This window comes from Vipera berus (genome assembly GCF_964194415.1).
Source record: "Vipera berus genome assembly, chromosome: 4".
NCBI lineage: Eukaryota > Metazoa > Chordata > Lepidosauria > Squamata > Viperidae > Vipera > Vipera berus.
Genome location: NC_138206.1, coordinates 24,390,659 through 24,406,947, shown reverse-complemented (window position 1 = coordinate 24,406,947; position 16,289 = coordinate 24,390,659). Strand labels below are relative to the sequence as shown.

General features: G+C 37.3%; 1 protein-coding gene across 1 annotated transcript in view; it reads right to left on the bottom strand.

The window, feature by feature from the left end:
- The window catches only part of MTUS2 (microtubule associated scaffold protein 2), a gene marked incomplete at its 5' end in the record, with an annotated part of 205,844 nt that overhangs the window by 18,532 nt on the left and 171,023 nt on the right, over positions 1 to 16,289 (bottom strand). Inside the window, 2 exons of the mRNA XM_081327497.1 lie at positions 2,696 to 2,910; positions 11,224 to 11,290. Coding sequence (XP_081183623.1) covers positions 2,696 to 2,910; positions 11,224 to 11,290 — 282 coding nt within the window. The remainder of the gene's footprint in view (positions 1 to 2,695; positions 2,911 to 11,223; positions 11,291 to 16,289) is intronic.

Sequence of the window (16,289 nt, the reverse complement as noted above, 5' to 3'; positions counted from 1 at the left end):
TTTTTGGGGTTCCAATGTAACTTTGAATGATTGCTAAGTTGAGGACTTAGCATATCTACAGAAACTTACAAAGTTAATAAAATATCATATATACTATCTCCATCAAAGTCTAAGATTAATGGCTAAATGCCTCCTTAAGTAACACCAGCTGCCTGCAATTAGTGCAGGTTCGCATCCCACCAGGCTCAAGGGTGACTCAGCCTTCCATCCTTCCGAGGTAGGTAAAATGAGGACCCAGATTGTTGGGGGCAATTAAGCTGACTTTGTAATAATGCCGCTTGGGGTGTGTGTGTGAAAGCCCTAATAAGCAGGCATATACATAGAATGAAGGCTACTGATAAGCTTGTAAGCCGCCCTGAGTCTTCGGAGAAGGGCGGGATATAAATAGAATAAAAATAAAAAAAATAAAAAATAAAACAAGTGAAAGCAGCAGGTAAGATTTCTCTTTGACATGCTCAATACATTGTTATATAAAAATAAAAGCAAAAAAAGAAAAATTCTGCTTCATTCTAGTGAGTTTTCTTAGAGAGGGCATTTCGTATATGGAATCCATAAAGAAAAACACTGTCTGGTCGCTATCTACAATTTCAGATGGTTATTGGGCATTGAGATTATGAGGTATATTTTATTCATTTATTTAATTGACATAGCCACTCAACTCAACAAGTGACTCTGGGTGGCATGTATCATAAAAGAATCAAATAATTAAATCAATACAAAATAAATATATATGGCTGTTGAGTAAAACTATTGCCATTGATGTTAATATAGCCAGGAAACAGGGCCCTTAACACATTCAGGGCCCTTTGCCCAGACACATAATCAGGTCTTCACAGCCTTATGGAAGTCTAGCATGGGTCATCCAGATTTCTGAAAGTAGAATATTCCAGAGGGCAGGGATTATGGCAGAGAAAGCATATTTCCTAGTTCCCATCAACCAAAATTACTTGGTTGACAGGATCTGTAACATTCTGGAGAGAAAAAAACCCCACTCAGCTTTGCTTGATCAAAGCCCATTGCACTCCATTTAGATTCCAACAGTCTCAAGACACTGAAACAGGATATTCACGGCATCACTCAGGCAACCCAGGATGGAGACATAAAATTGGATATCATCAGCATATTGATGATACATAACCTCAAATTATCGAATCATCTCACTCAGGAATCTCATCTGGATGTTAAAATATGGGAGGAGAGAAAACCAAGAGAGAACTGAGGACCCAAAAAGAGGGTCTGTACGCTGGATCTCTGCCTGCCCCCATCAACATTGACTGGAACCAACCCTGGACGAACAGAGGAGAACTAGCACAGTATAGTGCTGTCCACCCCCAACTCCCAAAGCTGGTTTAGCAGAATACCATTGTAGGAAGTCATCACCTCCCCCCCAGAGAGTGAAATATTTTGGGGAATATTTAAAAAAAGGCAGGATATAATATTTGCCCTAAAAGAGAAATAGAGAAAAATCTTAACAAAGGCAGAAAGCAGTCTCCCTGCCATAGGAAAAACAGCTTCAAGCTAAGAAACCTGAGGAGGCCAATCTTTAGAAATGGAGATTTGGTAATCCATTCAAAAAGACAGACGCACTATTCATAAACAAAATTCCTTCAGCCCTCACATCAGATGGGATTAAGAATTTACATTCTCCCACCCAGCTCCAAGGATAGGACAGGACTTCCCAGCCACAATGGGAGTCAGACAACAATAATTAGAATACCAAAAGGGCACACTCAAACACAAGCCAAAGTACATTGCACAGGAACAGGCATCTCAAATACAAAGTCCAAAGAAGATATAAAAACCCACCCACTCTTAACTCCATTTTGTAAGCTGTCCCAGAACTGCATGCTATTTCTGGTTCTGCTCATTAATAAACAAGAACCTTCTTTCCTAAGTAGCCTCCATTTTATTTCCAGCGTCTTACTCCCAGCTTGAAACTGGACCTCATTTTTCTTTCAACACCATAATAGGTGGTAATGAAGTCCACTAAAAGATCAAGGAAAGCAACGGTGGATGCATTACCCTCATCCCAATCCTGCTAGAAGTCACCCAAGATTATAATAAATAAATCTCAGAACCATAACCTGGCCTGAACCTTGACTGAAAGAGGTCCAGCTAATGTACTTCATCCAGAGTCCTTTGAAGGTGACACATGTTCACTCTCCACAACCTTTCTTAAAAAATGAAGGTTGGAGACTGGATGAAAACTGTAAAAGTGTCATTGCAAAGCACACAGAACACCTCCAGCGTGAGGCAACCAATTCATGCACCCATCAATTCAACAATCCAGCTGCCCCTGCTGCTGGCTCCAATCTACCAGGGCTTGTTCTCCAAGCCATAACCCAGGTAAAGGAATGGGCTTTGGGCACCACACATGATTCCTTCCCACACGGCCAAACAGCCTGGCAAAAAATATAAATCACTTGGGCAAGATAGAAGACCATGGCAGCTTGCTCCAATCAGGAAACAACCCCCAAAAGCTCTGCTACCATCCAGTTCAAACCAGTAACCTCCCATCATCCACAGCATAATAAAATCCTCCAAGCAACCATACCTATTTGAAACACACATGTGGACTTGGCACTATGATAAAAAAAATGTGTTTTAGCTGCAATTTACAGAAATAAAGTCTGCCTGTCAAATCATGAAGCATAGTCACTCTCAAGTGAGCTTACACTGAATGAACATGACCAACCTGTTCCTGATGCTGACTCTTGATCCTGTCAAGCTTGACTTGGTGGTTCTCATGCAAACGTTCTAGTTCAGCACTGTATTGTAACTGCAAACGTTCTTCAAGTGCCTGGAGCTCCTCCCGATGCTGCCAAGTGAGTTTCTGCAGAGTTCCCTCGAACTCCTTTTCCATCTCCTCCTTCTCTTTTTGTAGTGTCTCGTATTTCCCTGTATTGAGGGCTGAAATCAGAAGAACCACATGTTAAGGAGAGTGGTGGGATTCCTATATGTGAACAACGGGTTCTCTGTGTGGATGCCACTTCTGGAAGTCCATTCTAGGCCTGGGCAACCAAAAATCAGCTACCGGTTCTGCCGAAGTGGTGTGAACCAGCTGAATCCCACCACAGGTTAAAGATCTGCAAAGAAGTCAAGGCTGATTCCTTTTAACAATAAAGATGCAGGTGACTCAATTCAGCAAAATAGCAAAATGTGCTGAAATGGATCTGCTCAGTATAAATTGGTCCTGTCTCAGTGAAAAGCATCCAGTGACATATTTAACTGATGGGCAGGATTTGCTATCTAAATGGCTGTGAAGCACATTTGTTAATATATTTATAGAGATCAGATTAAGACTGAATTGTAAATCACATCAATCCCTTCAGGTAAAGTTGCTCTTCAGACACTTCTATGTACTGAGCATTGCCAAAACCACCAACCCCCTACCTCTTCCTATGGACAGAATATCTTTAAAATCTTACTTTCACTTTACATACTAAATATCAAACATTTTTTTCTAATATTGAGTGTATTTACCAGCAGCAATTCTAGATATTGCTATGATGACAAATTCATTAATGTTGCACTGTATTCCTTTTAGTGAGTAGCATAATTTAGAGCTATCTAAATTATGTACAAAAATACAAAACTAGAAACAGCAAATGGAAAGTGAGGAAATATCCTAGCCCAAAACATATTTGCTTTAGTTCTATAGATATTCAGCATTCTTTACAATCCCTTTCATATATTCTTGATATTATAGTTTCCAAGAATTGCTGACTGAGTAGTCATTTGTGACAATACAGCCATGGAGGTTAAGGCATCAAGCTAGAACCTGGGAGACTGTTAGTTCTAGTCCTGCCATAGGCACAAAGCCAGCAGGGTGACCTTGGGCCAGTCACTTTCTCTCAGCCCTAGGAAGGACGCAGTGGCAAACACTTCTGAAAAACCTTGCCAAGAAAAGTGCAGGGACATATCCAGATAGTCTCTGAGAATTGAACATAACTGAATACTGTAGAAGGGGGGAAAATAGAATTTTGTACCCAACATATGGAAAACATTGGGCTAATACTGACTCATGACTTAGATTCAATAAAGTTTTTAAGAAGAAACTAGACAGTTGCTTGTCTGAAATGGTATAGGTTCTCTGCTTGAGCAAGGGCTGGACTAGAAGACCTCCAAGGTCCCTTCCAGCTTCTATTCTATTCTATTCTATTCTATTCTATTCTATTCTATTCTATTCTATTCTATTCTATTCTATTCTATTCTATTCTATTCTATTCTATTCTATTCTATTCTATTCTATTCTATTCTATTCTATTCTAAAATGCTGGCTATACATCACATCAATAAATAAATTATAGGCATTCCAAATGCTATAGTTTCGGCATTTATAAGAGCCTACAGTTTTCTGGTTAATCTTGATTCAAAGCTCTAAATCCTATAAAAGAAGAAAGGCAAAGGAAATATGCTGGGAAAGCTCAGGTCAGACAAATTAAATTAATATCAAACCAAGATGCAATGGCTATGCCCCACAAAGACATGGCATATATTGGGATTATTGTAAGGATAGAAAATTAAAGACTAAAATCAGAATTGATAAATTAAACGCTTTAGTAAGCAGTGAAAATGTGGGAAATTTACCTTTTCACTTGTTCTGTATTTTTTATTCTTTTTCTTTTCTTTAAATCTGAATGTTTACTTTTCTTGCTCTATAAAATCCTTTACTAATTTTTTTTTTAAAAAGTGGGGATACAGTAGTAGGAAATTGTTGAGCTGTGAAAACAGGCACCCAGCAAGTTAATACAGGTTTTACCTAATGACCATTTTACTTAATGACCAATTTGTCGATCCCAGTTGTGGTTGCTAAATGAGGACCACTTATAGATGCAAACTATGTTTTGGTGCAGAAGAAGTCAGATTGCAATAGTGAAGACCTTTCAAACAGTAGATCGCTTCAGGAAATAATTATTATCATGAAAATTCAATATTGATTGCAGGTCAGTGGAAAGAGTGGATTGGATAATTTGGATTAAAAAAATGGCAAAAGCAGATAGGCAGATAGAGAAGACATCATCAAGAATCCTGCCCTACGTCTTTTGTGTAAAGCAAGAGAAAAAACTTTCAGAAGTTCTTAGATAAAGCATTTCCTAATCAATATGAGCATTGATTAGGAAAGTAAACTGAAAAAGCTTCTGGGATGAGAAGCGAAATGTTTTCAAAGAGGAAAAACACCCAAGAAAGTCCAATTGCCTTTTTGAAAAAGCACCTTTGGGACAACCATGATCTGGATAATTGAGAATCTCCATAGACATTGATTAGGAAAAGATCACTCTGGGAAAAGCTCATCAGTGGGCTTTTGGCAGCAAGAAGGGGAGTGGGAAAAAAAATCAAGTAAGGCCATTGTGCACCCCATAGTATACATGCAATAGTATTCAATTTCTGACTGCTGTCATCAGCCTTCTTATTAGATCTCACATTATATACTCCATGTAAAAAGTAAAGCTGATTTATTTCTGCCTCTTCTAGCGGTATGGGTTAACTAAAAATGAACGGAGGCTAGCACTTTCCCCTCACAATGTTCTGAAATGCTGCTACTCTCTGGAGCTTGTAAGGGCATGTTTCATCATTAGACAGATCTCCTGGTTCACCCTGCATCAAAGCTTCTGGATTTGACTCTTTTCAATAAAAGTTGGGACTCCTGGTATTCATGGTTACAAAATAGAATATTTAATCTCAACGGGGGAAATACCAGATGATTGTGTTTTTTTTTTTGAGGTATAGAATCTGGAGATATATACAATTATAGACTTCTAACATTTGGTAATTAAAGGTTACTTAGCCTGGGATGCACGAGAAAAAGAAATTAGGGGTAGTATTACACTCCCCGGTCCTGTCTAATGTTGTTGTTCTTGTTTTTTTTTTTGGTGTCTAGGATGCCTTGGTGTTTTTCTATTTGATGCACCTTTTAGTACTTTGTAATAATGTTCTTGTTTTTTTTTATTTAAAATTTGTTTAATAAAAATATTTAAAAAAAAGCTTCTGGATTTGATTGTTCTAAGAAATCCTTTGGGGGCGGGGGGAGGAAATAATGGCTTGATGATTTTTATGTTCAACCATCCAGATGATTTTTCATAAAACTAAGTAATCACTCAAAACATGAAACAAGGAGATAGATGAATGATTTCCATCTTCTATAGAGTGCAAACGAAGACCTTTTTGTTCTGGAACTGATTTTCTTCTCCTTTCAGCAAATCTTTGCTTCTTGTTTCCAAAGTTTCAAGATCAATACCAGTGCAAATGACTGTGGATGCATTTAAAGTTCTTTCTGATAGATTTGGAAGTGAAATGGGTGGCATGTATTTATGGTATATGTGTCTTCTTTGTATGTTCAAATAACCATGCTTTCCCATTAAATCCAGAGTTAGGAAGTTCTGAGTTGTTTTAGGAGGATTAGGTTCAAATCATGGTTTATGATCCTGACTTGTTCATTGCTAACAATGCTAGGGAAGAAAAGGAGAGCATTTGAGTCTCAAGCTTGCTGCATCTCATTCACAAAATGCTGAACTATAGTTTAATGATATATTTTAATCAGTCCAAGAAATAGTCCAAGATCTCCCAATATACTTTATGATTGAGTTGGAATTTTAACGTAAGACTTTCTAAACTTGATACAACACTATAACCACGGGATCACACAATCTTTCATCTGACAATTCCTGTTTGTTTGCTTGTTTATTTCTTTGCTAGTTTTCTTAATTGCTTTAAATAATTCTGTAATTTTATTCAGTGACCTTTTAGTGTTTTTTTAAGCTTGCCATTGTGGCATAAAAACTGTCAACAATCAAACAAAAACACATTCAAAGTCAGAACTGGGAATCCAGTATAATTGAAACCCACTCAAGCTTTAAATTGAAACTTGCCATTCAAACATCTGTTTAATGAGACTGGCATAGTATAGGTTGCACCAATAGAAGAATACCTGCCAAATCATGCAATGTGTACAGAAATCTAAAACTCAATAAAAATCAGGCTGAAAAATGTAGATTTTGAGGCACTTTTCTATAAAATACAATATTTAAGATTGGAATGAAGCTATATAGAGAGATTATATACACACTAGAAACTTTGTGTTAGTTATCTGCAGCAGCATTTGCAATAGCAAACTCTGTCAGTTTATAAACCATTGCACATAAGCACTTTATTTTCAAGCTGAGACAAAATGTTAAGAGAGCCAGGATGCAATTTTTTCCATGACATTTCGGTAATAAAAAAGTTTAATAAAATAGATGCAAGCAGAGCATAAAATGTGGGTTCACAGTATTAGCAATATAACAAAGTTGTGCTCTATATCAAATTTCCAAAGAAAATTTTAATGTGGTAAAGAAAGACATTTCCTTCCTTCCTTCCTTCCTTCCTTCCTTCCTTCCTTCCTTCCTTCCTTCCTTCCTTCCTTCCTTCCTTCCTTCCTTCCTTCCTTCCTTCTGTATACTTCATTTCCTTCCTCTTGATAAGCTATCATGGTCAGTAGCTACTCCTCTGTCAAATCTTAGCATATTTCAAGGCACTCCAATGGATAGCTTCACTTACAGAAAATTTATATTTGAGAATTGGATTCAATAGTAACTGTTGAGATATGTTAGCTAGTCCTTGTAAAACTATTAATAGCTAATTCTTCCAACAACTCCTTAACCAGATCAAAATTTCCATCCATCCAAAGGAAGGAGAGGCTGTAGGCTTCAGGAATTCAGTGTATAAAAAGAAAATAATTTGGAAAAATAGCGAGTTGCTAACTGTGCCAGTAACTTTGTTTAGAAGCATTTGGCATTACAAAATTCTGATTCCAGTTAAAAATATATATGGAGAAATGTCTGCAAATAACTTTTACAGACTTCTGCTACATTATATATCTGATATGCAGATGGTGGCCTTTTAGGGATGGCAGCAAAAGGTTTTGAAATACTTGCAGCTTCTGAAACACACGTGTACAAATCACACCTTTTTATGCAATATCCCTTTGCAAAGAAAAAGTAAGCTTTTAAACTTGTTTGAACTTTATGTATATGATCAATATATGTACATGTACGTATGTTGGTCAAATGCCACAATAAAGCTTTAGCTAACTATTACTCAAGGGATTATGTAACAGGGTGAGTTAAAATTCTCAGCCAAGAACAAGTCTACAACTTCTAAATCACATATCTACACTCATACCAAAACTGCTGCAGGAAACCCCACCTATGACTAGGTGCAGCTATTACCATAAGAAAACACAGACTACATCCTACTAAGAGAGTGCCAAGATATAATTTTGTTTCCTTGGACAATTCATCTGTGACCTAAAGGCAACATGTAAGTTCCATGGAAAATAACATTTACTGGTCTGACAGATGGTTGGCAATTAAATCACAGCACTTGCCCTCAAATGTTTTCTTAGCATTGAGCTGATGTGATTTCCCCAAGCATCTGACTTACTGGCAAAGATCAATCCAAATGCAGTATTGTTTAATGGGAAGAAAAGTGAAAAGTCACAAGAGTTAGTTATATCACTCATTTCTGTACTAGGCAGAATGGTGCAGTAGTTAAGACTAATATTTTTATGCATTTCTGGGTTACTTGTAAGTTGTAACATTGTAAGTTGAATAATTAGCTGAATGGCAATGGTGCAACCATTTCTTTCATGGATTTTGGCCAGAACAAAGCCTTAGGCTTAACTGATTTATGTATTTTACATTCTGCATCCAAAAGGAGACAAGAACACAAGTGCATGCATGATAATATTTTGTTTTAGCATTCAGATCTCCAGATCCTCAGATCTCAATACAGTTAATGAGTTTTCTCATTGACAAATCCTACGGTCATTGAAAAAAGTTTTTTTTTTCAGTTTGGGAAATCAATACTTGTTCACTCATGTTTACTTCTTTTACTCAAAATACGTTTGTCAGATATTTATTTCAGTCCTCAGACTGAATGTACAGTATACAACATAGGGTTTCACAGAATTCATATATGTTGGTTCATATCGATTCTCCTCTTTTAATTGTAGAATGGTGATCATGTTGATTGGGTACTTACTGACTATGCAACATAAGGAGTTGATTTTTGTACCAAAAAGGGGCAAAGATACATGAGATAGAATAAAAGAACTAGACAGAGCCTTTAGGCCACTCTCTGTCAAGTGTAGAAACTCCAACTAAAGCATCCCTTTGACTGAACAAAACCAGTGGCGATAAATTCACCAGCAATCTTGATAACTGATTTCATTGCCAAATTGCCCTTACCATATAAGCTTTTTTACAGTCACTTTTCCCAACATTCTACCAGAAGCTGCCTCCGTGTATCTTATTATTTCATGCCTGTAGTCTGGGATAGTATTTTGTTATATTCAGGAGCTGAAGATAGCATACACAGTGCTTCCTCCTCGCACTTTTGTCTTCAATAACTCTGTGAGATAGGTTGGGCTAAGAGAAGGAGACTGCCTCAAAGTCACTCAGGAAGCTTCTTTGACTGAGAATAAATTCAAACCTGTTACCAGCCCAGCACCATAACCAATATATTCTGTATCTGATAGTTCTGGTAACTCCCCTTGATTAGGTGTCATCAAGTCATTTTAAATTACAAATGACTCCACAGATAAATTTTCTCCACGATGATGTATCCATAACCTGGTCCTTCAGGTCTTTCAACGATGCCTTCATTACCATTCCTTCATTACTTGGTCCATCCACTTTACTGCTTTTCTGGTCATTCTCTTCTTCTCTTTTCTTCCAACTTTCCTAGCATTAGAGCCTTTTCCAGAGAACTGGATCTTTTGTAACTGTCCAAAGAGGGATAATTTGAGCCTGGTCATTTAGTGCTCTCTATGGCCATTTCTCTTGGCAAACATACCCTGCTTCCTTAGTCTCTTTTCACAAGAATAGGTTTCCAGTCTCTTAATGACTGCCCTTTTTTGACCTTCTTTGCATTTGTTCCCAATTGTATGAACCCTTTTTAGTTGGTGCACAGGACTTCTATTTGTGCACCATAATTGCAAATCAGGAATATGGGCCACTACAAGAATGAATAGTAATTTCAGCAAAGACTGTAATCCTTTACATATGGATATTTTTGTCCTACGTTTTATATCTCAGTGAAAATTATTAAATACTGGAGCTTGATTTAAAATTATTTTCTGCTTCTAGCCTCACTGTGATAGTTCTCTTTCTCAGAAAATTAAAATAGTGGTGCTATTTCTTTGCTAACACGAGTACTGTTGCTCATAATACTTCGGCTGCTTTCTTATGTATAAGCTTGTGAAGCAAACTAAGCAATGCAGATCTATCATCAACCATTTTTACCTCAGAATTCCCTTGAGTCCTAAATATGTTAAATTGAATGATGCTAAAGATGGCATCAGCTCTTCAGATCAGAGTATCTATTGTTGTTGCTGTTTTTTTTAAAAAAAAGTGAGGGTGGGGGTGATCATATTAGCCACAGTTCCCACTCCATATTGATTAGTAATGCAGTTATTGATTGTTGAACTAATTGTGCCTATATGTTACAAAAATGGTGAATATTCTAGTCTGGGATTTTATATTTGTTTATATATTATATTTAAGGGACGCAGTGGGTTAGGACACTGAGCTTGTTGATCAGAAGGTCGGCAGTTTGGCGGGTCAAATCCCGAGTGCCGTGTAACAGAGTGAGCGCCTGTTACTCATCCCAGCTTCTGCCAACCTAGCAGTTCGAAAGCACATAAAAATGCAAGTAGAAAAATAGTGACCACTACGGTGGGAAGGTAACAGTGCTCTGTGCGCCTTTGGCATCTAGTCATGCCGGCCACATGACCACGGAGACGTCCTTGGACAAGCACTGGCTCTTCGGCTTTGAAACGGAGATGAGCACCGGCCCCTAGAGTGGAAACGACTAGCATGCATGTGCGGGGGAACCTTTACCTTTACCTATATATTATATTTATGCAGAATGTAGTTGAAAAGCAGGCAATATAGCTTTACAGGTAATCATCTGAAAACATTAGAGATAATGCAAGATAGGTTCTGCTGTGCATGGTTATGAACCTGTCTTTGCAACCACTAAGAATAAATTATTGTTCCCCGACAACCATAAAAACCTGCCTCGCGGTTTAAGATGATACCTTAGTTGATATATTCGTTTCATTTCATCTCACTTCATCTCATCTCACAGCACAAGAAATAAGAATTCACTTCTTGTTGTTTTTTAAAAAAATGGTAACCAGCAAAGAACATATTTAACACTGCTTGTTTAGCATCTACTTACCAACTTCATCCTTGACATTTGCAAGCTCAGCTGAGATCTCCTTTTCTTTTACAAAGGCACTTTCATTCTGTTTAAAACATTAGAAAATAGGTAATCAGTTCCTTTATTCCCACAAAAATTACTTCCATTAATTTGTCGGCTACATTCAATTGAATAAACTGATTAAGACTCAGAAGTTATATTATATTCCCAAAGTTGCATCTGCATTTATAGTTTATTACATTTAAGAGCTGAAGATGGCATACCAAGTGCTTCCTCCTCCCTTACCTACAATAACTCTGTGAGTTGGTTGGAGAATTGTTGAAAACCCTCTACCAGCTTAGCAGTCACAGCCTTGAGTGCTCCTACTACCCTTGGAACCATTTTGACCTTTATTTTCCATGTCCTTTCTAGTTCATCTTTCAGGCCCTGGTATCTCAAGCTTTTCATACTCCTTCCTGATGTTGCATCACCTGGCATTGCTACATCTATCACCACATCTATTTTCTGATCCTTGTCTACCACCATGATTGACTGGCCATACTGCCTGTTCTTCTGCATCTGGAAGTCCCACAGGATCTTAGTTCTGCTATTCTCTATGATGTTCCATCTGGACATGGGAGATTCTAGTTCATACACTGTACATATATTACTCTACACAATGCCAACTACTTGGTTTGCACCTTTTAATGTATGCAGTTCCTGTCTGCATTTTACATTCTACCAGAGACAGTGTTGGACTCTCTCTGAAGCCTCTCTGCATAATCTGAACCTTAAGTCCTGTCCAGTGTGGTAGACCCCTGCTTCTATAGAGTTGGTGCTTAGTGGTTGTTCATGTGCTGTTATGATCAATGCCTCAGGCCAGTGATAATTAATTCAACTCTTTCCAGCCACTGGCAGGATTTTTCAATATCAGCCACCTCAGCTATCTGTTGATAGTATATCCAATACAGGGGGTCTTGTTTTGCCATGGCACTTCTGTTTGATCTTCTTCCCACATCTGTTGCTACCTGAGGCATTCTCATAGTAGCTTATTCTTGGATGTTGTCTTATTGATGTACACCTGGATGCTCTAGATTTTGTCCAGAACAGTGGCTCTGATGCACACCAGACCCTAGCTGCTCTCTTTTTGATTGGTGTACAGTTTCTGATGTTGGACTTGGGCTGGAAATGTCTGTACATTGTGAAGAGCTTCTGGATCTTCACACTGGCAGCTTCCATGTCCTTCTTTGGCCAGCTGACTGTATCGGCAGGGTTTCTGATGATTGTCAGGAATATACAGTATGTTGATGGTGTGGATCCTTTCCCTTGAGCTGGCTCTTCAAGGCCTGAACTACCCTTTGGTGGTACTTGGATGTTGCTGCCTACTTGCCTCCTCATGTGACTGTGTAATACCAAAGTACTTGTAACTGGTCAATATGTCTGCTATATGGCCCACTGCTATATGGCCCCTTCAATTTTAATTACTTTCCCTCTCTTGGCTGCCATCCACTCCAAATATCATCACAATGTCCTTACTATAGATCTGTGTCAGATGTATCAGCAATTTGAAGTTTTGTTCACTCTTAGCATACAACTTAATGTCTTCCGTGTAGAGAAGGTGACTGATGGCAGATCCAGTCATTGTGATTGTGGTTCAAGTCTATGCAGGAGAGCAGTGGAGATAGTGAATCACTTGATATATGTCACATTTTATATGCCAGTTGTGTGAGCTGTCTTGAGTTGATTTCCAATATTGTCTTCTACAGTCCTATTGATTTCTTGAAGAAGGTCCTTAATATCCTATTAATTCTATATAGTGCCAGGCATTCACAGATTCATGTGCATGGCATTGAATCACTGGCTTTCCTATAGTCAATCTTGGCTGGACTGAGATTGATCTGCCTAGAACTTTAGTCTTAAGTGACTGCTCTAGTGTTTTGAGTCTCTAGTGGTTTGTGTGTGTGTGTGTGTGTGTGTGTGTGTGTGTGTGTGTGTGTGTGTAATGTAATTGCTTTAGGAAAAAAGAAAACATTTAGAGGTGGGCGAAGTTTGAGGCTTATTAAATTAGCTGTATCCATTTTAGATGTTCCAAGGTTCACATAATAAGATTTGTTTTCTAAACAAACACTACAAAGATCCAAATGGCACAAATATTCCATCCCTCCCCAATTGGATACCCTATAGTTGTCCTTGACTGCAACTTTATCTTCCTTGGCAGCATTACTAAGCAGTAAAAACAACAGTACTATGAAAATGTTAAACTAACCAAGTTATTTTCATAATTTTGTGGATCAAAATTTAGCAAAATCAATGTATTAAGCTTTTGTTGTTTTTGCTGCGGAAGGTGAATACAACTCTGATACAAATAAAAGAAAACAAAGGGTACTTTAGTTCTGTCTCCTCCACCCTGTTGCATTCCAGATCTTTTGGACTACATCTACCATAATTCTCAATCACTACTCATGACCACTTTTTTAAATAGAATTTTAGCCTAACACAGAGACAAAGGTTGAAGTGTATTAGCTCAGCCAAAAGATTATCTTAGTTCATCCTATGAGTCACATGGTCGAGCTACATATTGCTTACCTAGGATTTCTGGTTCAATGATATTATCCTGTATTAGAGCCAAAGACTCTTAGACTATTTTAGCATTCCTTATAATATTAGCTTCTTTCACACAAAGCAAATTATGAATTATGCTTAACTGTGCAAGTCAGGAGCTACTATAGCTACTATTGTTGAATAGAGTTCTGAAAAAAAATTGTTTGAACTCAAACTCTCTAATTATATCAGGACTGCATCAACATCTCTGATTTTCCTTTTTTAAAAAATATATTCCTCCTTTCCAACTTACAACAATGTGGTGATTCTGCCAAATTTTAGGCCACATTCAAATTGGTTGCAAGTGCCCTAGATATTTTAGCAATAACATTTTAAAGGGGAGGAGAGCTATGTCTGTGAAAAAGAGAGAAGCAGAGAGAAACAATGTCTTTATTTCCATTTGGATTTCACAGAAATGAATAGCTCAAGTAGACTGACTGCTAAATTAAAACACTGGTCCATTATGAAGGCAAATAAAAGTATGCATAATGTAACAAAATACTAGGGAAACATTTTCCTCCCTAGATCCATTCAATTATGTTAAATGGTGGAAAATTCCAAACTATATGAAATGTTGAATTAAATGTTGGAAAACATTATCAAAATATTTGACACTTTAATTCTGTATGGGTATTTTAAATACCCTTCACAGTCATCGGTAGGCCTGTTTTTATTTTTTATTTGCCACAACTCATGTTCTCCCATTTTCATAATGCGTTTTGTCAAATCACATTTGATGATGAATGAGATGAGAAATCTGACCTTGACCCTTTTTCCCCCTGACAAAGTAGATAGGTATGTATTCTAAGCATGCTTAGGATATGTTGGAATAAAAATCTTCACAAATGGCATATTTCATTATCTTGTAAGCATGGACTGCAAAGGTAGCGGGTGACATAATAAAATATTATGCTGATATGAAATAAAACAAACTGTATCTCAGCTTCATTCTCAAAAGCATCCCAGTAAACGACATCAGCTCCTTGGATATTTATTTGATTGCTAATTGAAAATAGAGAAAGGATGTTTACTCCTGTTAATCTAATCCTGACAGATGTTACAAAATTTGCAAAGGTCTGAAATAGTTAAAGCAACTACTGTATGTTAAAGTGCCATCCCCCCCATAAAAGCTAACCTCCATTTACATTTAATTAATACTATGGGAAATATTTTTGTTCTAAGACTTGGAACTCCACGTCTCTTGCATCTATGGATTTATTATGATTGTCTGCTCTCAGACTTTTGATGCAAATGAATTAGTTTTAAAATATTCATTTTTAACACTCAAGGTCAGGCTGATAAAAGCATGACAAAATGAAGCTTATCTTGCAACTTTCATGTATCAATCTGTCAAAACAAAAGAGGGTTATATTTTTCAGCAAAACACCCATTGTCTGTGTCCCTTCCTATAGCGCTACCTCTAAAGAACATCAGCATCTTGTAACTACTGAGTTACAAGAACCCAGTAGTTAGGTACCCGCAATAAGTGAAATGCATAGCTGCTCAGCTTTGGGGGAGATTTGATAACTGGCTTTGACATGATACTAATGTTAGCCCTGTATTCAATCAGATTTCTGGTTTTGCTGATGGACTTTGTTTGAAATTTCAAGTCGTAGTGCCTAATTTAAAGCCTTCATAAAAAGATCAGACAAATCATGGAAGAGATGCCCATTGATATCACCAAGAATAGTGGTACTATGTCTGAGACAAGCTACTGAAGCTGGAAGTCTTTGTTATGATTTATTTGTCCACTTGGTTGCATTTGATTGGACACATCCAAAACAGACAGCTATCTGGAACAAACATATTTCCTATTCATAAAAATCTTAATAAGAATGAATTCAGTTTACTAATGCAAAAGGCCCCTCAACCTATCTCTGGAATCTTCCAAAAAATTTTTTCAAACCACATTAGAAGCCCTTAAGATGGTAGATACTAAGGTAAAGCTTTCTTAGAAGTGGCTTCCAATTTTGGCCCTCATTCTGCAAATAGGTACCTAGCACTTCATAATTATCATTTAAATAATATCAGTGACAACAACTCTGAAGTTATATTTGTTCTATAAAGTTCTTTGTTATTGAGTTCTATTTTTGTACCTGTACCTGTTTCTGTTTGTTGTAGTATCTTGTAAGATGCCTTGTGAGATTGTGTGCTCTATATAGTGAATGGGATTGTTTTATGTAAATGAATTTATTTAAATTAGACTTTTATTCATCTGAATACAGCTGGACACACCCTAAACTCTGGTGTCCCATGTTTAAATGAGAAGTGTACCTCCTGCAATTTTAAATTCTCTACATTTATCAATATTAATTTGGAGGCATTTAGCTGTACTTCACAACAATTATTCCTCCTCTCACCACAACATCCCTATTGTCATTAACATAGAGATGTAAGAGCTGATGGATTCTCCCATGGAGTACATGGCTGAACTCAGTTCTTCCTAACGCAAATGCAACCTTCTTTGTTATGGCACCAAGATTGTTTTTCTATCTTTCTCACTA